The sequence below is a fragment of the Pleurodeles waltl genome, chromosome 9 (genome assembly GCF_031143425.1).
Source record: "Pleurodeles waltl isolate 20211129_DDA chromosome 9, aPleWal1.hap1.20221129, whole genome shotgun sequence".
Classification (NCBI taxonomy): domain Eukaryota; kingdom Metazoa; phylum Chordata; class Amphibia; order Caudata; family Salamandridae; genus Pleurodeles; species Pleurodeles waltl.
This window is the reverse complement of record NC_090448.1, coordinates 12,027,737-12,046,760: the sequence shown is the minus strand read 5'-3', so window position 1 is coordinate 12,046,760 and position 19,024 is coordinate 12,027,737. Positions and strand designations below refer to the sequence as shown.

Here is a 19,024-nt window from a genome sequence, read left to right as displayed (position 1 = left end):
GCAAGCACTACAGAACACAGCAAACCAAAGCGTACTGAAAACTAAAGAACACTGCAGAGTAAAGAACAGTGCAAACTAACGAGCAGTGCAAGCAGGGTGAGCCAAGAACTGCCTGGTGCAAGCAGTGAATGCCAAAGAGCAGTGTAAGTTATGGAACACTGCAAGCACTGCAGCACGCTGCAAACCAAACTGTACTGAAAACTAAAGAACACTGAAGAGTAAAGAACAGTGCAAGCTAACAAGCACTTCGAGCACTGCAGGACACTGCAAACCAGAGTGTACTGCAAACTAAAGAACACTGCAGAGTAAAGAACACTGCAAACTTAACATGCACTCACCTGCAAGCACTGCAAGCCAAACTGTACTGCAAACTAAAGAACACAGAAGAGTAAAGAAAAGTGGAAACTAACAAGCACTCCAAACACTGCAGAACACTGCAAACCAAAGTCTACTGCAAACTAAAGAACACTGAAGAGTATAGAACAGTGCAAACTAACAAGTACTGCAGAATACTGCAAACCAAAGAGCACTGCAAACGAAAGGCACTGGAAAGTAAAAATCGGTGGAAACTACCAACCACTGCAAGTACTAGAAAACACTGCATACCAAAGCAATGCTACAAACAAAATGCACTGCAAATTAAAGAACACTGCAAGCACTGCAGAGCACTGGAAACCAAACTGTACTGCAAACTAAAGAACACAGAGGAGTAAAGAACAGTGCAAACTAACGAGCACTGCAAACACTGCAGAACGCTGCAAACCAAAGTGTCCTGAAAACTAAAGAACACTGCACAGTAAAGAACACTGCAAACTAACATGCACTGCACTGCAAGCACTGCAGACCACTGCAAACCAAACTGTAATGCAAACTAAAGAACTCTGCAGAGTAAAGAACAGTGCAAACTAACGAGCACTGTAAGCACTTCAAAATACTGCAAATGAAAGTGTACTGCAAACTAAGGAACACTGCAGAGTAAAAAACACAGCAAACTAACAGCACTGCACTGAAAAACTGCAAACGAAAGTGTACTGCACTAAAGAACACTACAGAGTAAGGAACACCGCAAACTAAAAAGCACTGCACTGCAAGCACTACAGAACACTGCAAACCAAAGTGTACTGCAAAATAAAGAACACTGCAGAGTAAAGAGCAGTGCAGACTAACGAGCACTGCAAGCACTGCAGAACACTGCAAACCGAAGAGCAATGCAAACGAAAGGAATGGTGTAGTAAGGAAGTCTGAAAACTAAGAACCACTACAGGCACTACAGAACACTGCAAACCAAAATGTTCTCCAAACAAAAAACACTGCAAATTAAGGAACACTGCAAAGTAAAGAATTGTGCAGAATAACAAGCACTGCTAAACACTATAAGAGCAACGTAAATGAATGCCACTGCAAGGCAAAGAACTGTAAAAACTAACAACCACTTTAAACACTACAGAACACTGCAAGCAAATGACCACTTCAATGAAAATAACACTGGAAATTAACAAACACTACAAGACACTGCAAACGAAAGACACTGCAAACTAAACGACACAACAAAGTAATGTACAATGCGCAATAAACTGCCCTGAAAAGAAAAGAATACTGCAAACTAACAAGCACTACAGGTCACTGCAAATCAAATGGCACTGCAAACTAAGAGACACTGCAAACACTTCAGAATACTCCAAATCAAAGAGCACTGAAAACGAAAGGCCCTGCAAAGTGAAGATCTCGTGAAAAATAACAAGCACTGCAAGCACAACGAAACAATGCAAACTAAGAGGCACTGCAAACACTGCAGAATACTCCAAATCAAAGAGCACTGAAAACGAAAGGCCCTGCAAAGTAAAGAACTCGTGAAAAATAACAAGCACTGCAAGCACAATGAAACAATGCAAACTAAAGAGCACTGCACAGTACAGAACATTGCAAACTATCAAGCACTGCAGGACAAACCAAAGGCCATGCAGTGGAGCCTCACTTCAGAGACTTCAGACCTTGGAGCTATCTTTATCTCTCTGAAAAACTTCAAAGCAAGAATGATTGCTTGTAGCCAATCCCCTCATTCGAGCCCTTGACGTCTGGAAAACTGCTCATGTTCCACACACGTCTACTAGGGCTATGCGCAGCCCAGATGTTCCCCTGAAAAGAAGACCCCCTAGACTCCTAAAACAGACTTCCAGACTCCTGAAACTGACTGCTAGACTCATAAAACAGACTCCTGGACTCGTGAAAAAGACGCCTGGCTCATGAAACAGGCTCTTAGACTCATGAAACTGACTGCTACACTCATAAAACAGACTCCTGGACTCGTGAAACACACTCCTGGAGTCATGAAACAGGCTCTTAGACCTATGAAACTGACTGCTAGACTCATAAAACAGACTCCTGGGCTCATGAAACAGACTGCTAGATTCGTGAAACAGACTGATAAGACTCATGAAACAGACACCTGAACTCATGAGACAGACTCTTGGACTTATGAAACAGACTCCTAGGCTCATGATAAAGACTTCTTGAGTCATAAAACAGACTCCTGGGTGGGTTCATGAAACAGATTGCTAGATTCGTGAAACAGACTCATAGACTCATGAAACAGACACCTGAACTCATGGAGCAGACTCTTGGACTAATGAAACAGACTCCTAGTCTCATGATCCAGACTCCTAGACTCATGAAACAGACTCCTGGATTCATGATCCAGAACCCTAAACTCATGAAACAGACTCCATGACCCGGATGAAGCCTCTCTAAAGTGTGGCACGGACAGACTGCCACGCTGTTGGTCTCTGTAAACATTCAATGCGCTGGTCGGGACGTGTCCTTTGGCAGAAATATGGGTTTAGCTGTGAGCCTTAAAGCTCGGGTCTTAATCCCGGCTCAGTGACTTCACCACACCGTGTGATCCTGGGTCAGTTTCCCCCACAGTGGGGTCCTTCTTGTGCCTCGAGCCCTTTATTTGTCCAAACTGGGATATTTGGGGTAACTCTGGAGACCCCAAATGTGGCAGGAAGGAGTGACTCCACGCTGTAAACACAACCGCCCCCTGGCGGTCTGAGGCTTCACACACCCGCTGGTGTGTGTCAATGGAAGTCCAGATCTGAGAGTACATTAGCACCCGAGACCACAGGTGTGCAGGGGCGTCACACTGAAGTGCGCTGCACCACAAAGATGCATCACAACACACTGAGCTCTTTCTGCCACCAGCAGGAAAACAACACATCTTGAACATTAATGACAGATTCCATGTCAGAGGAGCCTCACACGGAAAGGGGTGGTTGGAAGGGCTCCCTGCATCAGAGGAGACCTAGTGGGTGCTGGTGACGTCACACAATCACTGCATCGGGCCAGTGGAGGCAGGGGGGCAACCCGCGCATTGTGATGTCACAGAACCAAGCAGTCTGGTTAAGAAAGGGAAAGCTACCCCCAGCCCCCCACCCATCCCACAAGAATTATAAGCTCACATAATTAATCCTTTTAAGAGGTCAGATAAACCATAGGCTCCTCCCACTCCGTTTGACGTCACAGATTGAAACATTCTGACTGGAGAGGGGGAAGACAAACGACCCCTTCTCTGTCACCTGCATTGTAGCGTCACAAAATCAACCTGTCATGGGGAGACGTCATCTCATTATGACATCACATAGACACAGCCAGGATATAGAAGGAAAAGTCGCGTTTCACTGTGACGTCACAGAAACAGGCAGACAGGGTATTAAAGAGGCTAAAGGCGCAGGAGGATACCTTTGTGACGTCACAAACAGACATGATAGTAAAGAAGTAGGAGGGTCCCATTGTGACGTCACATACTCACATTCTGAAGGGGCTAGGAAGCCTTGGAGTGCCTATAGGCACAATCAGACAGGATTGTGAAGACGTGGGAGTCCCATTGTGACGTCACACGAATACAGCCATGATAGTGGAGGCACGGGAGCGTTTCATTGTGTCGTCACAAGTAATCAGACAGGCTAGTAAAGAGGCAGGAGTATCCCATTGTGACGTCACATCCTCAAAGACACTGATAGGCTAGGAAGGCGTGGAGAGAGCGTGTAGGTCTACTATGATATCGCGCAAACACTCATTCAGTATAGTGAAGTCGTGGGCCGTCGGTCTCCCCTTGTGACGTCACGTGAACACAGCCATAACAGTGAATGCACAGGACTGTTTCGTTGTGACGTCACATTCTCAAACATTCTGATAGGCCAGGAGGCCTCGGAGAGGCTCTAGTCCAGGCTTCTCTAATCAGTAGCTCCTGAGCTGCTGGGAGCTCTCCAGCTGCTTGTGAGTAGATCTCCTGTGTCCAGCCCGGCCTTCTAAGCGAAAAGCTTTTGCTTGTCTGAATTAATACCTCTATCAAAACTAAAGTGTATATTCAAGAGAAAAATGTGTGCATCTTTAGAACTCCTAAGCTGAGGTTTGGAGAAGAAAAACGGTTGAATTTCCAAAATATATTTGAAGCTGATATTTGAGGGATAAGTCATTTGGTGTTTGGAGACCTGTTGCTAATATTACCACCTTGGTGCCAGGGAGCTGTGGGTATTGCCTAAGCAATGGCATTCCAAATTGACAAATCCTTTTTTGCGTTACTCCTGGCAACCCTACCTGAAGTACTGCGGCGATCACTGATACCAATATTGACCAGGGTGGCCGCTAATGTGACCCTGTGTGATGTGATGACTATTGCAACACTACGGGGCGGTGTATGCCTATCAGTGGCTCGTGAGGATTGTCATTTAAACAGAAGTAGGTCGTCTTACAGAAAAGGTTGGAGACCCCTGCTTCTGCTCTAGTTTATTCTGACGTCACGCAAAAACTCTCACTGGGGAGTTTCATTGTGTCGTCACAAGCACTCAGACAGCATAGTAAAGACGCAGGAGGATCCCATTGTGACGTCACACACTCAAACATTCCGAGAGGCCAGGAAGGCTCTAGTCTATTCTGACATCACGAAATCAAACATTCTTCCTGGAGCGTTTCATTGTGTCGTCACAAGCACTCAGACAGCATAGAAAAGACGCAAGAGGATCAAGTTGTGACATCACATAATCACACGCTCTGATAGGCCAGGAAAGCTTGAAGAGCCTCTAGACTACTCTGACATAGCCAAATCAAACATTCTTTCTGGAGTAGGGCAGGGGAGGCGAGAACCTCATCAACTCATCCACGTATGACGTCACCAACCAGGTAACCCCCGAAATAAACGGTGGCACTGGTGATCCCATAGATGGTGACGTCACACTAGCAGTTGGTGTTACACAAGGATAGTGAATCAGCTGTCAGAGGACACAACAGAGACGCTCTTATTTAAAAAAAAAAAAAAAAAAAGGGGGAACTATTGTTTGTTTGGACAAGTTTCTCACTTACTTGGCAGCTGGTGTCGGCGGTGGGTCTCTCCCGCCGCCTGTCGGGGTCCAGAGGGGCTCTCCCGGTCCAGATGGCGGGTCCTTGGCCAGGGAGGGAGCGGGTCGAGAAACGGGGGGCTCCGGGGAAATCTTTCTACTCGGCTCTTCCGAAGTGATCCTTGCCAAGTGGTACACGAAGAGCAGGAAACCGCAGCCCAGCAGGATGGCTGCAAGCTTACGGTGCAGCTTCATGGCCGTGGTACTCAGGGTCCGCGCATCCTCACGACCGTTCACACCCTCAGGGTCCGTGCATCATCAGGACTGTGCACCCCTCAGGGTTCACGCATCCTCAGGGTCCGTGCATCATCAGGACTGTGCACCCCTCAGGGTTCGCGCATCCTCAGGGTCCGTGAATCATCAGGACTGTGCACCCCTCAGGGTCCGTGCATCCTCAGGACTGTGCACCCATCAGGGTCCGTGCACCCTCAGGGTCCGCGCATCCTCACGACCGTGCACCCCCTCAGGGTCCGTGCATCATCAGGACTGTGCACCCCTCAGGGTTCTTGCATCCTCAGGACTGTGCACCCCTCATGGTCCGTGCACCCTCAAGGTCTATGTATCCTCAAGACAGTGAACCTCTCAGGGTCCGTGCATCCTCAGGACTGTGCATCCATCAGGGTCCGTGCACCCTCAGGGTCCGCGCATCCTCAGGGTCCGTACATCCACAGGATTGGGCACACATCAGGGTCCGTGCATCATCAGGACTGTGCACCCCTCAGGGTCCGTGCACCCTCAGGGTCTGTGCATCCTCAAGACAGTGCACCCCTCAGGATCCGTACATCCTCAGGACTGTGCACCCCTCAGGGTTCGCGCATCCTCAGGGTCCGTGCATCATCAGGACTGTGCACCCCTCAGGGGTCTTGCATCCTCAGGATTGTGCACCCATCAAGGTCCGTGCATCCTCAGGGTCCGTGCATCAGCAGAACTGTGCACCCTCATGGTCCGTGCATCCTCAAGACAGTGCACCCTTCAGGATCCGTGCATCCTCAGGACTGTGCACCCCCCAGGGATCGCGCATCCTCAGGGTCGGTGCATCATCAGGACTGTGCACCTCTCAGGGTCCGTGCATCCTCAGGGTCTGTGCATCCTCAAGACAGTGCACCTCTAAGGGTCCGTGCATCCTCAGGACTGTGCACCCCTTAGAGTCCGTGCAACTTCAGGCTCAGGGTCCGTGCATCCTCAGGGACCGTGTCTCCTCGCGACCGTGTTTCCACCGAGGATCTTCAGGCTGCGACCACCCTTCAGGCACCCTGGGATTCCTGCACTCCCCGAGCACCTCGGCATCCGTGCACGCCTAGTCTCCGTGCACCACCAGTGACTCCAGGCTCTGGGACTTCAGGCTCCCTGACCCTCCGTGGACATCCAGATCTGTGCATCCCTCGGGCTCCCTTCATTACAGGGGGTCCACGGTCCGTGCACCCCCTGGGGACACCAGACGCCGTCTCTTACGGACCCTGACTCACGGAGTCCTTGGGGGTCCTGGAAACCACCAGACCCCGGTATCCCTCGGAGACCCCGAGTTCTCTGCCCCCTTAAAACTCCCAAGATCGACCAATCACAAGCTCTGGTCGCCCGGGCCCCGAGATGTGCTTCCCTCTGCCCGGAGGACCACCGGGGTACCACTGGCGCCCCCCAACTCCAGCCTGGACCCCGGGATCTGCGCCACAAATCTCCCGCCACCACGAGGGTCCTTCTCACGCACGATGCGGGTCCAGCCAGCTCAATCCGCCTGGACACTGGGGGGCTCGGGGTTCTTCCCGTGATGCTAGCAGGTCAGGGAGGGCCACGTATGAGGGGGGGCGGGGGTGGACCCCATCAATCATTGATGGCTCCTCCCAGGGGCCCTCCCCCAACCCTCCTACTGAAGGCTGCTTGTGAGAATAGCTCACCGAGAGCCTTCCCCCTCCTCTAGCAGCGTGCACAGACACCCCACCCTGACCCCCCCAGCTGCATGCACAGACACCCCACCCTGACCCCCTCTGGCTGCATGCACAGACACCCCACCCTGACACCGTCTGGCTGTATGCACAGACACCCCACCCTGACCCCCTCTGACTGCGTGCACAGACACCCCACCCTGACATCCCCCAGCTGCATGCACAGACACCCCACCCTGCCCCCGCTCCCTCTATCTGTATGCACAGACACTCCACCCTGACCCCCTCTGGCTGCGTGCACAGACACCCCACCCTGACACCCTCTGGCTGTATGCACAGATACCCCACCCTGACACCTTTCCCTCCTCTAGCCGCGTGCACAGACACCCCACCCTGACCCCCTCTGGCTGCGTGCACAGACACCCCACCCTGACACCCTCTGGCTGTATGCACAGATACCCCACCCTGACACCTTTCCCTCCTCTAGCCGCGTGCACAGACACCCCACCCTGACCCCCTCTGGCTGCGTGCACAGACACCCCACCCTGACCCCCCCCCCCCAGCTGCATGCACAGACACCCCACCCTGCCCCCGCTCCCTCTATCTGTATGCACAGACACCCCACCCTGACCCCGCTCTAGCTGTATGCACAAACACACACAGATAACTGCAACCAGCACTGGGAGACGTTGTCAGAGGAGATCAGATCACTGCAACCAGCACTGGGAGACGTTGTCAGAGGAGATCAGGTCACTGTAAGCAGAAGTGGGAGAAGGTGTCAGAGGAGATCAGATCACTGCAAGCAGTGATGGGAGAGGGTGTCAGAGGAGATCAGGTCACTGTAAGCAGCACTGGGCGAGGGGTGTCAGAGGTGATGAGGTCACTGTAAGCGGCAGTGGGAGAGGTGTCAGAGGTGATGAGATCACTGTAAGCAGAAGTGGGAGAAGGTGTCAGAGGAGATCAGATCACTGCAAGCAGTGATGGGAGAGGGTGTCAGAGGGGATCAGGTCACTGTAAGCAGCACTGGGCGAGGGTGTCAGAGGAGATCAGGTCACTGTAAGCAGTGATGGGAGAGGGTGTCAGAGGAGATCAGATCACTGTAAGCAGCGATGGGACAGGGTGTCAGAGGAGATCAGATCACTGTAACCAGCACTGGGAGAGGTATCAGAGGTGATGAAATCACTGTAAGCAGCAGTGGGAGAGGGTGTCAGAGGTGATGAGGTCACTGTGAGCAGCAGTGGGAGAGGGTGTCAGAGGAGAGCAGATCACTGTAACCAGCACTGGGAGAGGGTGCCAGAGGAGATCAGGTCACTATAAGCACCATTGTGAGAGGTGTCAGAGGTGATGAGGTCACTGTAAGCAGTGCTGGGAAGAGGGTGTCAGAGGAGATAAGATCACTGTAAGCAGTGCTAGGAGAGGGTGTCAGAGGAGATCATGTCACTGTAAGCAGCACTGGGAGGGGGTGTCCGAGGAGATCAGATCACTGTGAGGAGCACTAGGAGAGGGTATCAGAGGAAATCAGATCACTGTAAGCAGCAATGGGAGAGGTATCAGAGGAGATCAGGTTAGTGTAAGTAGCGATGGGAGAGGGTGTCAGAGGAGATAAGATCACTGTGAGGAGCACTTGGAGAGGGTGACAGTGAGGAGGTCTCTGTAAGCAGCATTAGAAGAGGGGTGTCAGAGGAGATCAGATCACTGTGAGGAGCACTGGGAGAGGGTGTCAGAGGTGAGGAGGTCTCTGTAAGCAGCACTGGGAGAGGTGTCAGAGGAGATCAGATCACTGTGAGGAGCACTGGGAGAGGGTGTCAGAGGTGATGACTTCGTTGTAAGCAGCACTGGGTGAGGGTGTCAGAGGAGATCAGATCACTGTAAGAAGCACTGGGAGAGGGTGTCGGAGGAGATCAGATCACTGCAAGCAGCACTGGGAGAGGGTGTCAGAGGAGATCAGATCAGTGTAAGCAGCACTGGGAGAAGGGGGTGTCAGAGGAGATCAGGTCACTGCAAGCAGCACTGGGAGAGGGTGTCAGAGGAGATCAGAGAATGTCAGAGAAGATCAGAGCACTGTAAGCAGCACTGGGAGAGGGTGTCAGAGGAGATCAGAGAATGTCAGAGGAGATCAGATCACTGTAAGCAGCACTGGGAGAGGTGTCAGAGGAGATCAGGTCACTGCAAGCAGCACTGGGAGAGGGTGTCAGAGGAGATCAGAGAATGTCAGAGAAGATCAGAGCACTGTAAGCAGCAGTGGGAGAGATGTCAGAGGTGATGAGATCACTGTAAGCAGCACTGGGAGAGGTGTCAGAGGAGATCAGGTCACTGAAAGCAGCAGTGGGAGAGGTGTCAGAGGAGATCAGATCACTGTAAGCAGTGATGGGAGAGGGTGACAGAGGAGATCAGATCACTGTGAGCAGCACTGGGAGAGGGTGTCAGAGGTGATGAGGTCACTGTAAGCAGCAGTGGGAGAGGGTGTCAGAGGAGATCAGATCACTGTGAGCAGCACTGGGAGAGGGTGTCAGAGGTGATGAGGTCACTGTGAGCAGCACTGGGAGAGGGTGTCAGAGGAGATCAGGTCACTGAAAGCAGCACTGGGAGAGGGAGACAGAGGAGATCAGATCACTGTAAGCAGCAGTGGGAGAGGTGTCAGAGGAGATCAGATCACTGTAAGCAGCACTGGGAGAAGGTGTCAGAGGAGATCAGATAACTGTAAGCAGCACTGGGAGAGGGTGACAGAGGAGATCAGATCACTGTAAGCAGCACTGGCAGAGGTGTCAGAGGTGATGAGGTCACTGTAAGCAGCACTGCGAGAGGTGTAAGAGGAGATCAGATCACTGTGAGCAGCAGTGGGAGAGGGTGTCAGAGGAGATCAGGTCACTATAAGCAGCACTGGGAGAGGGTGTCAGAGGAGAGCAGATCACTGTGAGCAGCAGTGGGAGAGGTGTCAGAGGAGATCAGATCACTGTAAGCAGCACTGGGAGAGGGTGTCAGAGGAGATCAGGTCACTGTAAGCAGCAGTGGGAGAGGTGTCAGAGGTGATGAGGTCACTGTAAGCGGCAGTGGGAGAGGTGTCAGAGGTGATGAGGTCACTGTAAGCGGCAGTGGGAGAGGGTGTCAGAGGGGATCAGATCACTGTAAGCAGCAGTGCGAGAGGGTGTCAGAGGGGATCAGATCACTGTAAGCAGCAGTGCGAGAGGGTGTCAGAGGGGATCAGATCACTGTGAGCAGCAGTGGGAGAGGTGTAAGAGGAGATCAGATCACTGTAAGCAGCACTGGGAGAAGGTGTCAGAGGAGATCAGATAACTGTAAGCAGCACTGGGAGAGGGTGACAGAGGAGATCAGATCACTGTGAGCAGCAGTGGGAGAGGTGTCAGAGGAGATCAGATCACTGTAAGCAGCACTGGGAGAAGGTGTCAGAGGAGATCAGATAACTGTAAGCAGCACTGGGAGAGGGTGACAGAGGAGATCAGATCACTGTGAGCAGCAGTGGGAGAGGTGTCAGAGGTGATGAGGTCACTGTAAGCGGCAGTGGGAGAGGGTGTCAGAGGGGATCAGATCACTGTGAGCAGCAGTGGGAGAGGAGTCAGAGGTGATGAGGTCACTGTAAGCAGCACTGGGAGAGGGTGTCAGAGGGGATCAGATCACTGTGAGCAGCAGTGGGAGAGGTGTCAGAGGAGATCAGATCACTGTAAGCAGCACTGGGAGAAGGTGTCAGAGGAGATCAGATCACTGTAAGCAGCAGTGGGAGAGGGTGACAGAGGAGATCAGATCACTGTGAGCAGCAGTGGGAGAGGTGTCAGAGGTGATGAGGTCACTGTAAGCAGCACTGGGAGAGGTGTCAGAGGAGATCAGATCACTGTAAGCAGCACTGGGAGAGGGTGACAGAGGAGATCAGATCACTGTGAGCAGCAGTGGGAGAGGTGTCAGAGGAGATCAGATCACTGTAAGCAGCACTGGGAGAAGGTGTCAGAGGAGATCAGATAACTGTAAGCAGCACTGGGAGAGGGTGACAGAGGAGATCAGATCACTGTAAGCAGCAGTGGGAGAGGTGTCAGAGGAGATCAGATCACTGTAAGCAGCACTGGGAGAGGATGTCAGAGGAGATCAGATCACTGTAAGCAGCAGTGGGAGAAGGTGTCAGAGGAGATCAGATCACTGTAAGCAGCAGTGGGAGAGGTGTCAGAGGGGATCAGATCACTGTCAGCAGCAGTGGGAGGGGTGTCAGAGGTGATGAGGTCACTGTGAGCAGCAGTGGGAGAGGGTGACAGAGGAGATCAGATCACTGTGAGCAGCAGTGGGAGAGGTGTCAGAGGAGATCAGATCACTGTAAGCAGCACTGGGAGAGGGTGTCAGAGGGGATCAGATCACTGTAAGCAGCAGTGGGAGAGGGTGTCAGAGGAGATCAGGTCACTGTAAGCAGCAGTGGGAGAGGTGTCAGAGGTGATGAGGTCACTGTAAGCGGCAGTGGGAGAGGTGTCAGAGGAGATCAGATCACTGTAAGCGGCAGTGGGAGAGGGTGTCAGAGGGGATCAGATCACTGTAAGCAGCAGTGGGAGAGGGTGTCAGAGGAGATCAGATCACTGTCAGCAGCAGTGGGAGGGGTGTCAGAGGTGATGAGGTCACTGTGAGCAGCAGTGGGAGAGGGTGACAGAGGAGATCAGATCACTGTGAGCAGCAGTGGGAGAGGTGTCAGAGGAGATCAGATCACTGTAAGCAGCACTGGGAGAGGGTGTCAGAGGGGATCAGATCACTGTAAGCAGCAGTGGGAGAGGGTGTCAGAGGAGATCAGGTCACTGTAAGCAGCAGTGGGAGAGGTGTCAGAGGTGATGAGGTCACTGTAAGCAGAAGTGGGAGAGGTGTCAGAGGAGATCAGATCACTGTAAGCAGCAGTGGGAGAGGTGTCAGAGGGGATCAGATCACTGTAAGCAGCAGTGGGAGAGGTGTCAGAGGAGATCAGATCACTGTCAGCAGCAGTGGGAGGGGTGTCAGAGGTGATGAGGTCACTGTGAGCAGCAGTGGGAGAGGGTGACAGAGGAGATCAGATCACTGTGAGCAGCAGTGGGAGAGGTGTCAGAGGAGATCAGATCACTGTAAGCAGCACTGGGAGAGGGTGTCAGAGGGGATCAGATCACTGTAAGCAGCAGTGGGAGAGGGTGACAGAGGAGATCAGGTCACTGTAAGCAGCAGTGGGAGAGGTGTCAGAGGTGATGAGGTCACTGTAAGCAGTGATGGGAGAGTGTGTCAGAGGAGATCAGATCACTGTCAGCAGCAGAGGGAGGGGTGTCAGAGGAGATCAGATCACTGTAAGCAGCAGTGGGAGAGGTGTCAGAGGAGATCAGGTCACTGTAAGCAGCAGTGGGAGAGGTGTCAGAGGTGATGAGGTCACTGTAAGCGGCAGTGGGAGAGGTGTCAGAGGAGATCAGATCACTGTAAGCGGCAGTGGGAGAGGGTGTCAGAGGGGATCAGATCACTGTAAGCAGCAGTGGGAGAGGGTGTCAGAGGAGATCAGGTCACTATAAGCAGCACTGGGAGAGGGGTGTCAGAGGTGATGAGGTCACTGTAAGCAGCAGTGGGAGAGGGGTGTCAGAGGTGATGAGGTCACTGTAAGCAGAAGTGGGAGAGGTGTCAGAGGAGATCAGATCACTGTAAGCAGCAGTGGGAGAGGGTGACAGAGGAGATCAGATCACTGTGAGCAGCAGTGGGAGAGGTGTCAGAGGTGATGAGGTCACTGTAAGCAGCACTGGGAGAGGTGTCAGAGGAGATCAGATCACTGTAAGCAGCACTGGGAGAGGGTGACAGAGGAGATCAGATCACTGTGAGCAGCAGTGGGAGAGGTGTCAGAGGAGATCAGATCACTGTAAGCAGCACTGGGAGAAGGTGTCAGAGGAGATCAGATAACTGTAAGCAGCACTGGGAGAGGGTGACAGAGGAGATCAGATCACTGTAAGCAGCAGTGGGAGAGGTGTCAGAGGAGATCAGATCACTGTAAGCAGCACTGGGAGAGGATGTCAGAGGAGATCAGATCACTGTAAGCAGCAGTGGGAGAGGATGTCAGAGGAGATCAGGTCACTGCAAGCAGCACTGGGAGAGGGGTGTCAGAGGTGATGATGTCACTGTAAGCAGCACTGCGAGAGGTGTAAGGGGAGATCAGATCACTGTCAGCAGCAGTGGGAGGGGTGTCAGAGGAGATCAGATCACTGTAAGCAGCACTGGGAGAGGATGTCAGAGGAGATCAGGTCACTGTAAGCAGCAGTGGGAGAGGGTGTCAGAGGAGATCAGATCACTGTCAGCAGCAGTGGGAGGGGTGTCAGAGGTGATGAGGTCACTGTGAGCAGCAGTGGGAGAGGGTGACAGAGGAGATCAGATCACTGTGAGCAGCAGTGGGAGAGGTGTCAGAGGAGATCAGATCACTGTAAGCAGCACTGGGAGAGGGTGTCAGAGGGGATCAGATCACTGTAAGCAGCAGTGGGAGAGGGTGTCAGAGGAGATCAGGTCACTGTAAGCAGCAGTGGGAGAGGTGTCAGAGGTGATGAGGTCACTGTAAGCGGCAGTGGGAGAGGTGTCAGAGGAGATCAGATCACTGTAAGCGGCAGTGGGAGAGGGTGTCAGAGGGGATCAGATCACTGTAAGCAGCACTGGGAGAGGTGTCAGAGGAGATCAGATCACTGTAAGCAGCAGTGGGAGAGGGTGTCAGAGGGGATCAGATCACTGTAAGCAGCAGTGGGAGAGGGTGCCAGAGGGGATCAGATCACTATAAGCAGCACTGGGAGAGGGTGTCAGAGGAGATCAGGTCACTATAAGCAGCACTGGGAGAGGGTGTCAGAGGAGAGCAGATCACTGTAAGCAGCACTGGGAGAGGGTGTCAGAGGAGATCAGGTCACTATAAGCAGCACTGGGAGAGGGTGCCAGAGGGGATCAGATAACTGTAAGCAGCAGTGGGAGAGGTGTCAGAGGTGATGAGGTCACTGTAAGCAGCACTGGGAGAGGTGTCAGAGGAGATCAGATAACTGTAAGCAGCACTGGGAGAAGGTGTCAGAGGAGATCAGATAACTGTAAGCAGCACTGGGAGAGGGTGACAGAGGAGATCAGATCACTGTGAGCAGCAGTGGGAGAGGTGTCAGAGGAGATCAGATCACTGTAAGCAGCACTGGGAGAAGGTGTCAGAGGAGATCAGATAACTGTAAGCAGCACTGGGAGAGGGTGACAGAGGAGATCAGATCACTGTGAGCAGCAGTGGGAGAGGTGTCAGAGGAGATCAGATCACTGTAAGCAGCACTGGGAGAAGGTGTCAGAGGAGATCAGATCACTGTAAGCAGCAGTGGGAGAGGGTGACAGAGGAGATCAGATCACTGTGAGCAGCAGTGGGAGAGGTGTCAGAGGTGATGAGGTCACTGTAAGCAGCACTGTGAGAGGTGTCAGAGGAGATCAGATCACTGTAAGCAGCACTGGGAGAGGTGTCAGAGGAGATCAGATCACTGTAAGCAGCACTGGGAGAGGGTGACAGAGGAGATCAGATCACTGTGAGCAGCAGTGGGAGAGGTGTCAGAGGAGATCAGATCACTGTAAGCAGCACTGGGAGAAGGTGTCAGAGGAGATCAGATAACTGTAAGCAGCACTGGGAGAGGGTGACAGAGGAGATCACATCACTGTGAGCAGCAGTGGGAGAGGTGTCAGAGGAGATCAGATCACTGTAAGCAGCACTGGGAGAAGGTGTCAGAGGAGATCAGATAACTGTAAGCAGCACTGGGAGAGGGTGACAGAGGAGATCAGATCACTGTAAGCAGCAGTGGGAGAGGTGTCAGAGGAGATCAGATCACTGTAAGCAGCACTGGGAGAGGATGTCAGAGGAGATCAGATCACTGTAAGCAGCAGTGGGAGAGGTGTCAGAGGTGATGATGTCACTGTAAGCAGCACTGCGAGAGGTGTAAGGGGAGATCAGATCACTGTCAGCAGCAGTGGGAGGGGTGTCAGAGGAGATCAGATCACTGTCAGCAGCAGTGGGAGGGGTGTCAGAGGTGATGAGGTCACTGTGAGCAGCAGTGGGAGAGGGTGACAGAGGAGATCAGATCACTGTGAGCAGCAGTGGGAGAGGTGTCAGAGGAGATCAGATCACTGTAAGCAGCACTGGGAGAGGGTGTCAGAGGGGATCAGATCACTGTAAGCAGCAGTGGGAGAGGGTGTCAGAGGAGATCAGGTCACTGTAAGCAGCAGTGGGAGAGGTGTCAGAGGTGATGAGGTCACTGTAAGCGGCAGTGGGAGAGGTGTCAGAGGAGATCAGATCACTGTAAGCGGCAGTGGGAGAGGGTGTCAGAGGGGATCAGATCACTGTAAGCAGCAGTGGGAGAGGTGTCAGAGGAGATCAGATCACTGTAAGCAGCAGTGGGAGAGGGTGTCAGAGGAGATCAGATCACTGTCAGCAGCAGTGGGAGGGGTGTCAGAGGTGATGAGGTCACTGTGAGCAGCAGTGGGAGAGGGTGACAGAGGAGATCAGATCACTGTGAGCAGCAGTGGGAGAGGTGTCAGAGGAGATCAGATCACTGTAAGCAGCACTGGGAGAGGGTGTCAGAGGGGATCAGATCACTGTAAGCAGCAGTGGGAGAGGGTGTCAGAGGAGATCAGGTCACTGTAAGCAGCAGTGGGAGAGGTGTCAGAGGTGATGAGGTCACTGTAAGCGGCAGTGGGAGAGGTGTCAGAGGAGATCAGATCACTGTAAGCGGCAGTGGGAGAGGGTGTCAGAGGGGATCAGATCACTGTAAGCAGCAGTGGGAGAGGGTGTCAGAGGAGATCAGGTCACTATAAGCAGCACTGGGAGAGGGGTGTCAGAGGTGATGAGGTCACTGTAAGCAGAAGTGGGAGAGGTGTCAGAGGAGATCAGATCACTGTAAGCAGCAGTGGGAGAGGTGTCAGAGGTGATGAGGTCACTGTAAGCAGCAGTGGGAGAGGTGTCAGAGGGGATCAGATCACTGTAAGCAGCAGTGGGAGAGGTGTCAGAGGAGATCAGATCACTGTCAGCAGCAGTGGGAGGGGTGTCAGAGGTGATGAGGTCACTGTGAGCAGCAGTGGGAGAGGGTGACAGAGGAGATCAGATCACTGTGAGCAGCAGTGGGAGAGGTGTCAGAGGAGATCAGATCACTGTAAGCAGCACTGGGAGAGGGTGTCAGAGGGGATCAGATCACTGTAAGCAGCAGTGGGAGAGGTGTCAGAGGAGATCAGATCACTGTAAGCAGCAGTGGGAGAGGTGTCAGAGGAGATCAGGTCACTGTAAGCAGCAGTGGGAGAGGTGTCAGAGGTGATGAGGTCACTGTAAGCGGCAGTGGGAGAGGTGTCAGAGGAGATCAGATCACTGTAAGCGGCAGTGGGAGAGGGTGTCAGAGGGGATCAGATCACTGTAAGCAGCAGTGGGAGAGGGTGTCAGAGGGGATCAGATCACTGTAAGCAGCAGTGGGAGAGGGTGTCAGAGGAGATCAGGTCACTATAAGCAGCACTGGGAGAGGGGTGTCAGAGGTGATGAGGTCACTGTAAGCAGCAGTGGGAGAGGGGTGTCAGAGGTGATGAGGTCACTGTAAGCAGAAGTGGGAGAGGTGTCAGAGGAGATCAGATCACTGTAAGCAGCAGTGGGAGAGGGTGACAGAGGAGATCAGATCACTGTAAGCAGCAGTGGGAGAGGGTGACAGAGGAGATCAGATCACTGTGAGCAGCAGTGGGAGAGGTGTCAGAGGTGATGAGGTCACTGTAAGCAGCACTGGGAGAGGTGTCAGAGGAGATCAGATCACTGTAAGCAGCACTGGGAGAGGGTGACAGAGGAGATCAGATCACTGTGAGCAGCAGTGGGAGAGGTGTCAGAGGAGATCAGATCACTGTAAGCAGCACTGGGAGAAGGTGTCAGAGGAGATCAGATAACTGTAAGCAGCACTGGGAGAGGGTGACAGAGGAGATCAGATCACTGTAAGCAGCAGTGGGAGAGGTGTCAGAGGAGATCAGATCACTGTAAGCAGCACTGGGAGAGGATGTCAGAGGAGATCAGATCACTCTAAGCAGCAGTGGGAGAGGATGTCAGAGGAGATCAGGTCACTGCAAGCAGCACTGGGAGAGGGGTGTCAGAGGTGATGATGTCACTGTAAGCAGCACTGCGAGAGGTGTAAGGGGAGATCAGATCACTGTCAGCAGCAGTGGGAGGGGTGTCAGAGGAGATCAGATCACTGTAAGCAGCACTGGGAGAGGATGTCAGAGGAGATCAGGTCACTGTAAGCAGCAGTGGGAGAGGGTGTCAGAGGAGATCAGATCACTGTCAGCAGCAGTGGGAGGGGTGTCAGAGGTGATGAGGTCACTGTGAGCAGCAGTGGGAGAGGGTGACAGAGGAGATCAGATCACTGTGAGCAGCAGTGGGAGAGGTGTCAGAGGAGATCAGATCACTGTAAGCAGCACTGGGAGAGGGTGTCAGAGGGGATCAGATCACTGTAAGCAGCAGTGGGAGAGGGTGTCAGAGGAGATCAGGTCACTGTAAGCAGCAGTGGGAGAGGTGTCAGAGGTGATGAGGTCACTGTAAGCGGCAGTGGGAGAGGTGTCAGAGGAGATCAGATCACTGTAAGCGGCAGTGGGAGAGGGTGTCAGAGGGGATCAGATCACTGTAAGCAGCAGTGGGAGAGGGTGTCAGAGGGGATCAGATCACTGTAAGGAGCAGTGGGAGAGGGTGTCAGAGGAGATCAGGTCACTATAAGCAGCACTGGGAGAGGGGTGTCAGAGGTGATGAGGTCACTGTAAGCAGAAGTGGGAGAGGTGTCAGAGGAGATCAGATCACTGTCAGCAGCAGTGGGAGAGGTGTCAGAGGTGATGAGGTCACTGTAAGCAGCAGTGGGAGAGGTGTCAGAGGGGATCAGATCACTGTAAGCAGCAGTGGGAGAGGTGTCAGAGGAGATCAGATCACTGTCAGCAGCAGTGGGAGGGGTGTCAGAGGTGATGAGGTCACTGTGAGCAGCAGTGGGAGACGTTGTCAGAGGAGATCAGATCACTGTGAGCAGCAGTGGGAGAGGTGTCAGAGGAGATCAGATCACTGTAAGCAGCACTGGGAGAGGGTGTCAGAGGGGATCAGATCACTGTGAGCAGCAGTGGGAGAGGTGTCAGAGGAGATCAGATCACTGTAAGCAGCACTGGGAGAGGGTGTCAGAGGGGATCAGATCACTGTAAGCAGCAGTGGGAGAGGTGTCAGAGGAGATCAGATCACTGTAAGCAGCACTGGGAGAAGGTGTCAGAGGAGATCAGATAACTGTAAGCAGCACTGGGAGAGGGTGACAGAGGAGATCAGATCACTGTGAGCAGCAGTGGGAGAGGTGTCAGAGGAGATCAGATCACTGTAAGCAGCACTGGGAGAAGGTGTCAGAGGAGATCAGATAACTGTAAGCAGCACTGGGAGAGGGTGACAGAGGAGATCAGATCACTGTGAGCAGCAGTGGGAGAGGTGTCAGAGGAGATCAGATCACTGTAAGCAGCACTGGGAGAAGGTGTCAGAGGAGATCAGATAACTGTAAGCAGCACTGGGAGAGGGTGACAGAGGAGATCAGATCACTGTAAGCAGCAGTGGGAGAGGTGTCAGAGGAGATCAGATCACTGTAAGCAGCACTGGGAGAGGATGTCAGAGGAGATCAGATCACTGTAAGCAGCAGTGGGAGAGGTGTCAGAGGTGATGATGTCACTGTAAGCAGCACTGCGAGAGGTGTAAGGGGAGATCAGATCACTGTCAGCAGCAGTGGGAGGGGTGTCAGA

The 19,024-nt window shown here is 52.9% G+C and overlaps 1 protein-coding gene across 2 annotated transcripts in view; it reads right to left on the bottom strand.

Annotated features, from left to right (window-relative positions):
- The window catches only part of GXYLT2 (glucoside xylosyltransferase 2), a 169,921-nt gene that overhangs the window by 142,660 nt on the left and 8,237 nt on the right, over nucleotides 1–19,024 (bottom strand). The window contains exon 1 of one of the 2 annotated variants that reach the window (XM_069206109.1): nucleotides 5,359–7,157. The exons of the other annotated variant lie outside the window; for it this stretch is intronic. Coding sequence (XP_069062210.1) covers nucleotides 5,359–5,588 — 230 coding nt within the window. The 5' untranslated portion in view covers nucleotides 5,589–7,157. Of the gene's footprint in view, nucleotides 1–5,358; nucleotides 7,158–19,024 lie in introns of those variants that run through there. 2 annotated transcript variants of the gene reach the window in all.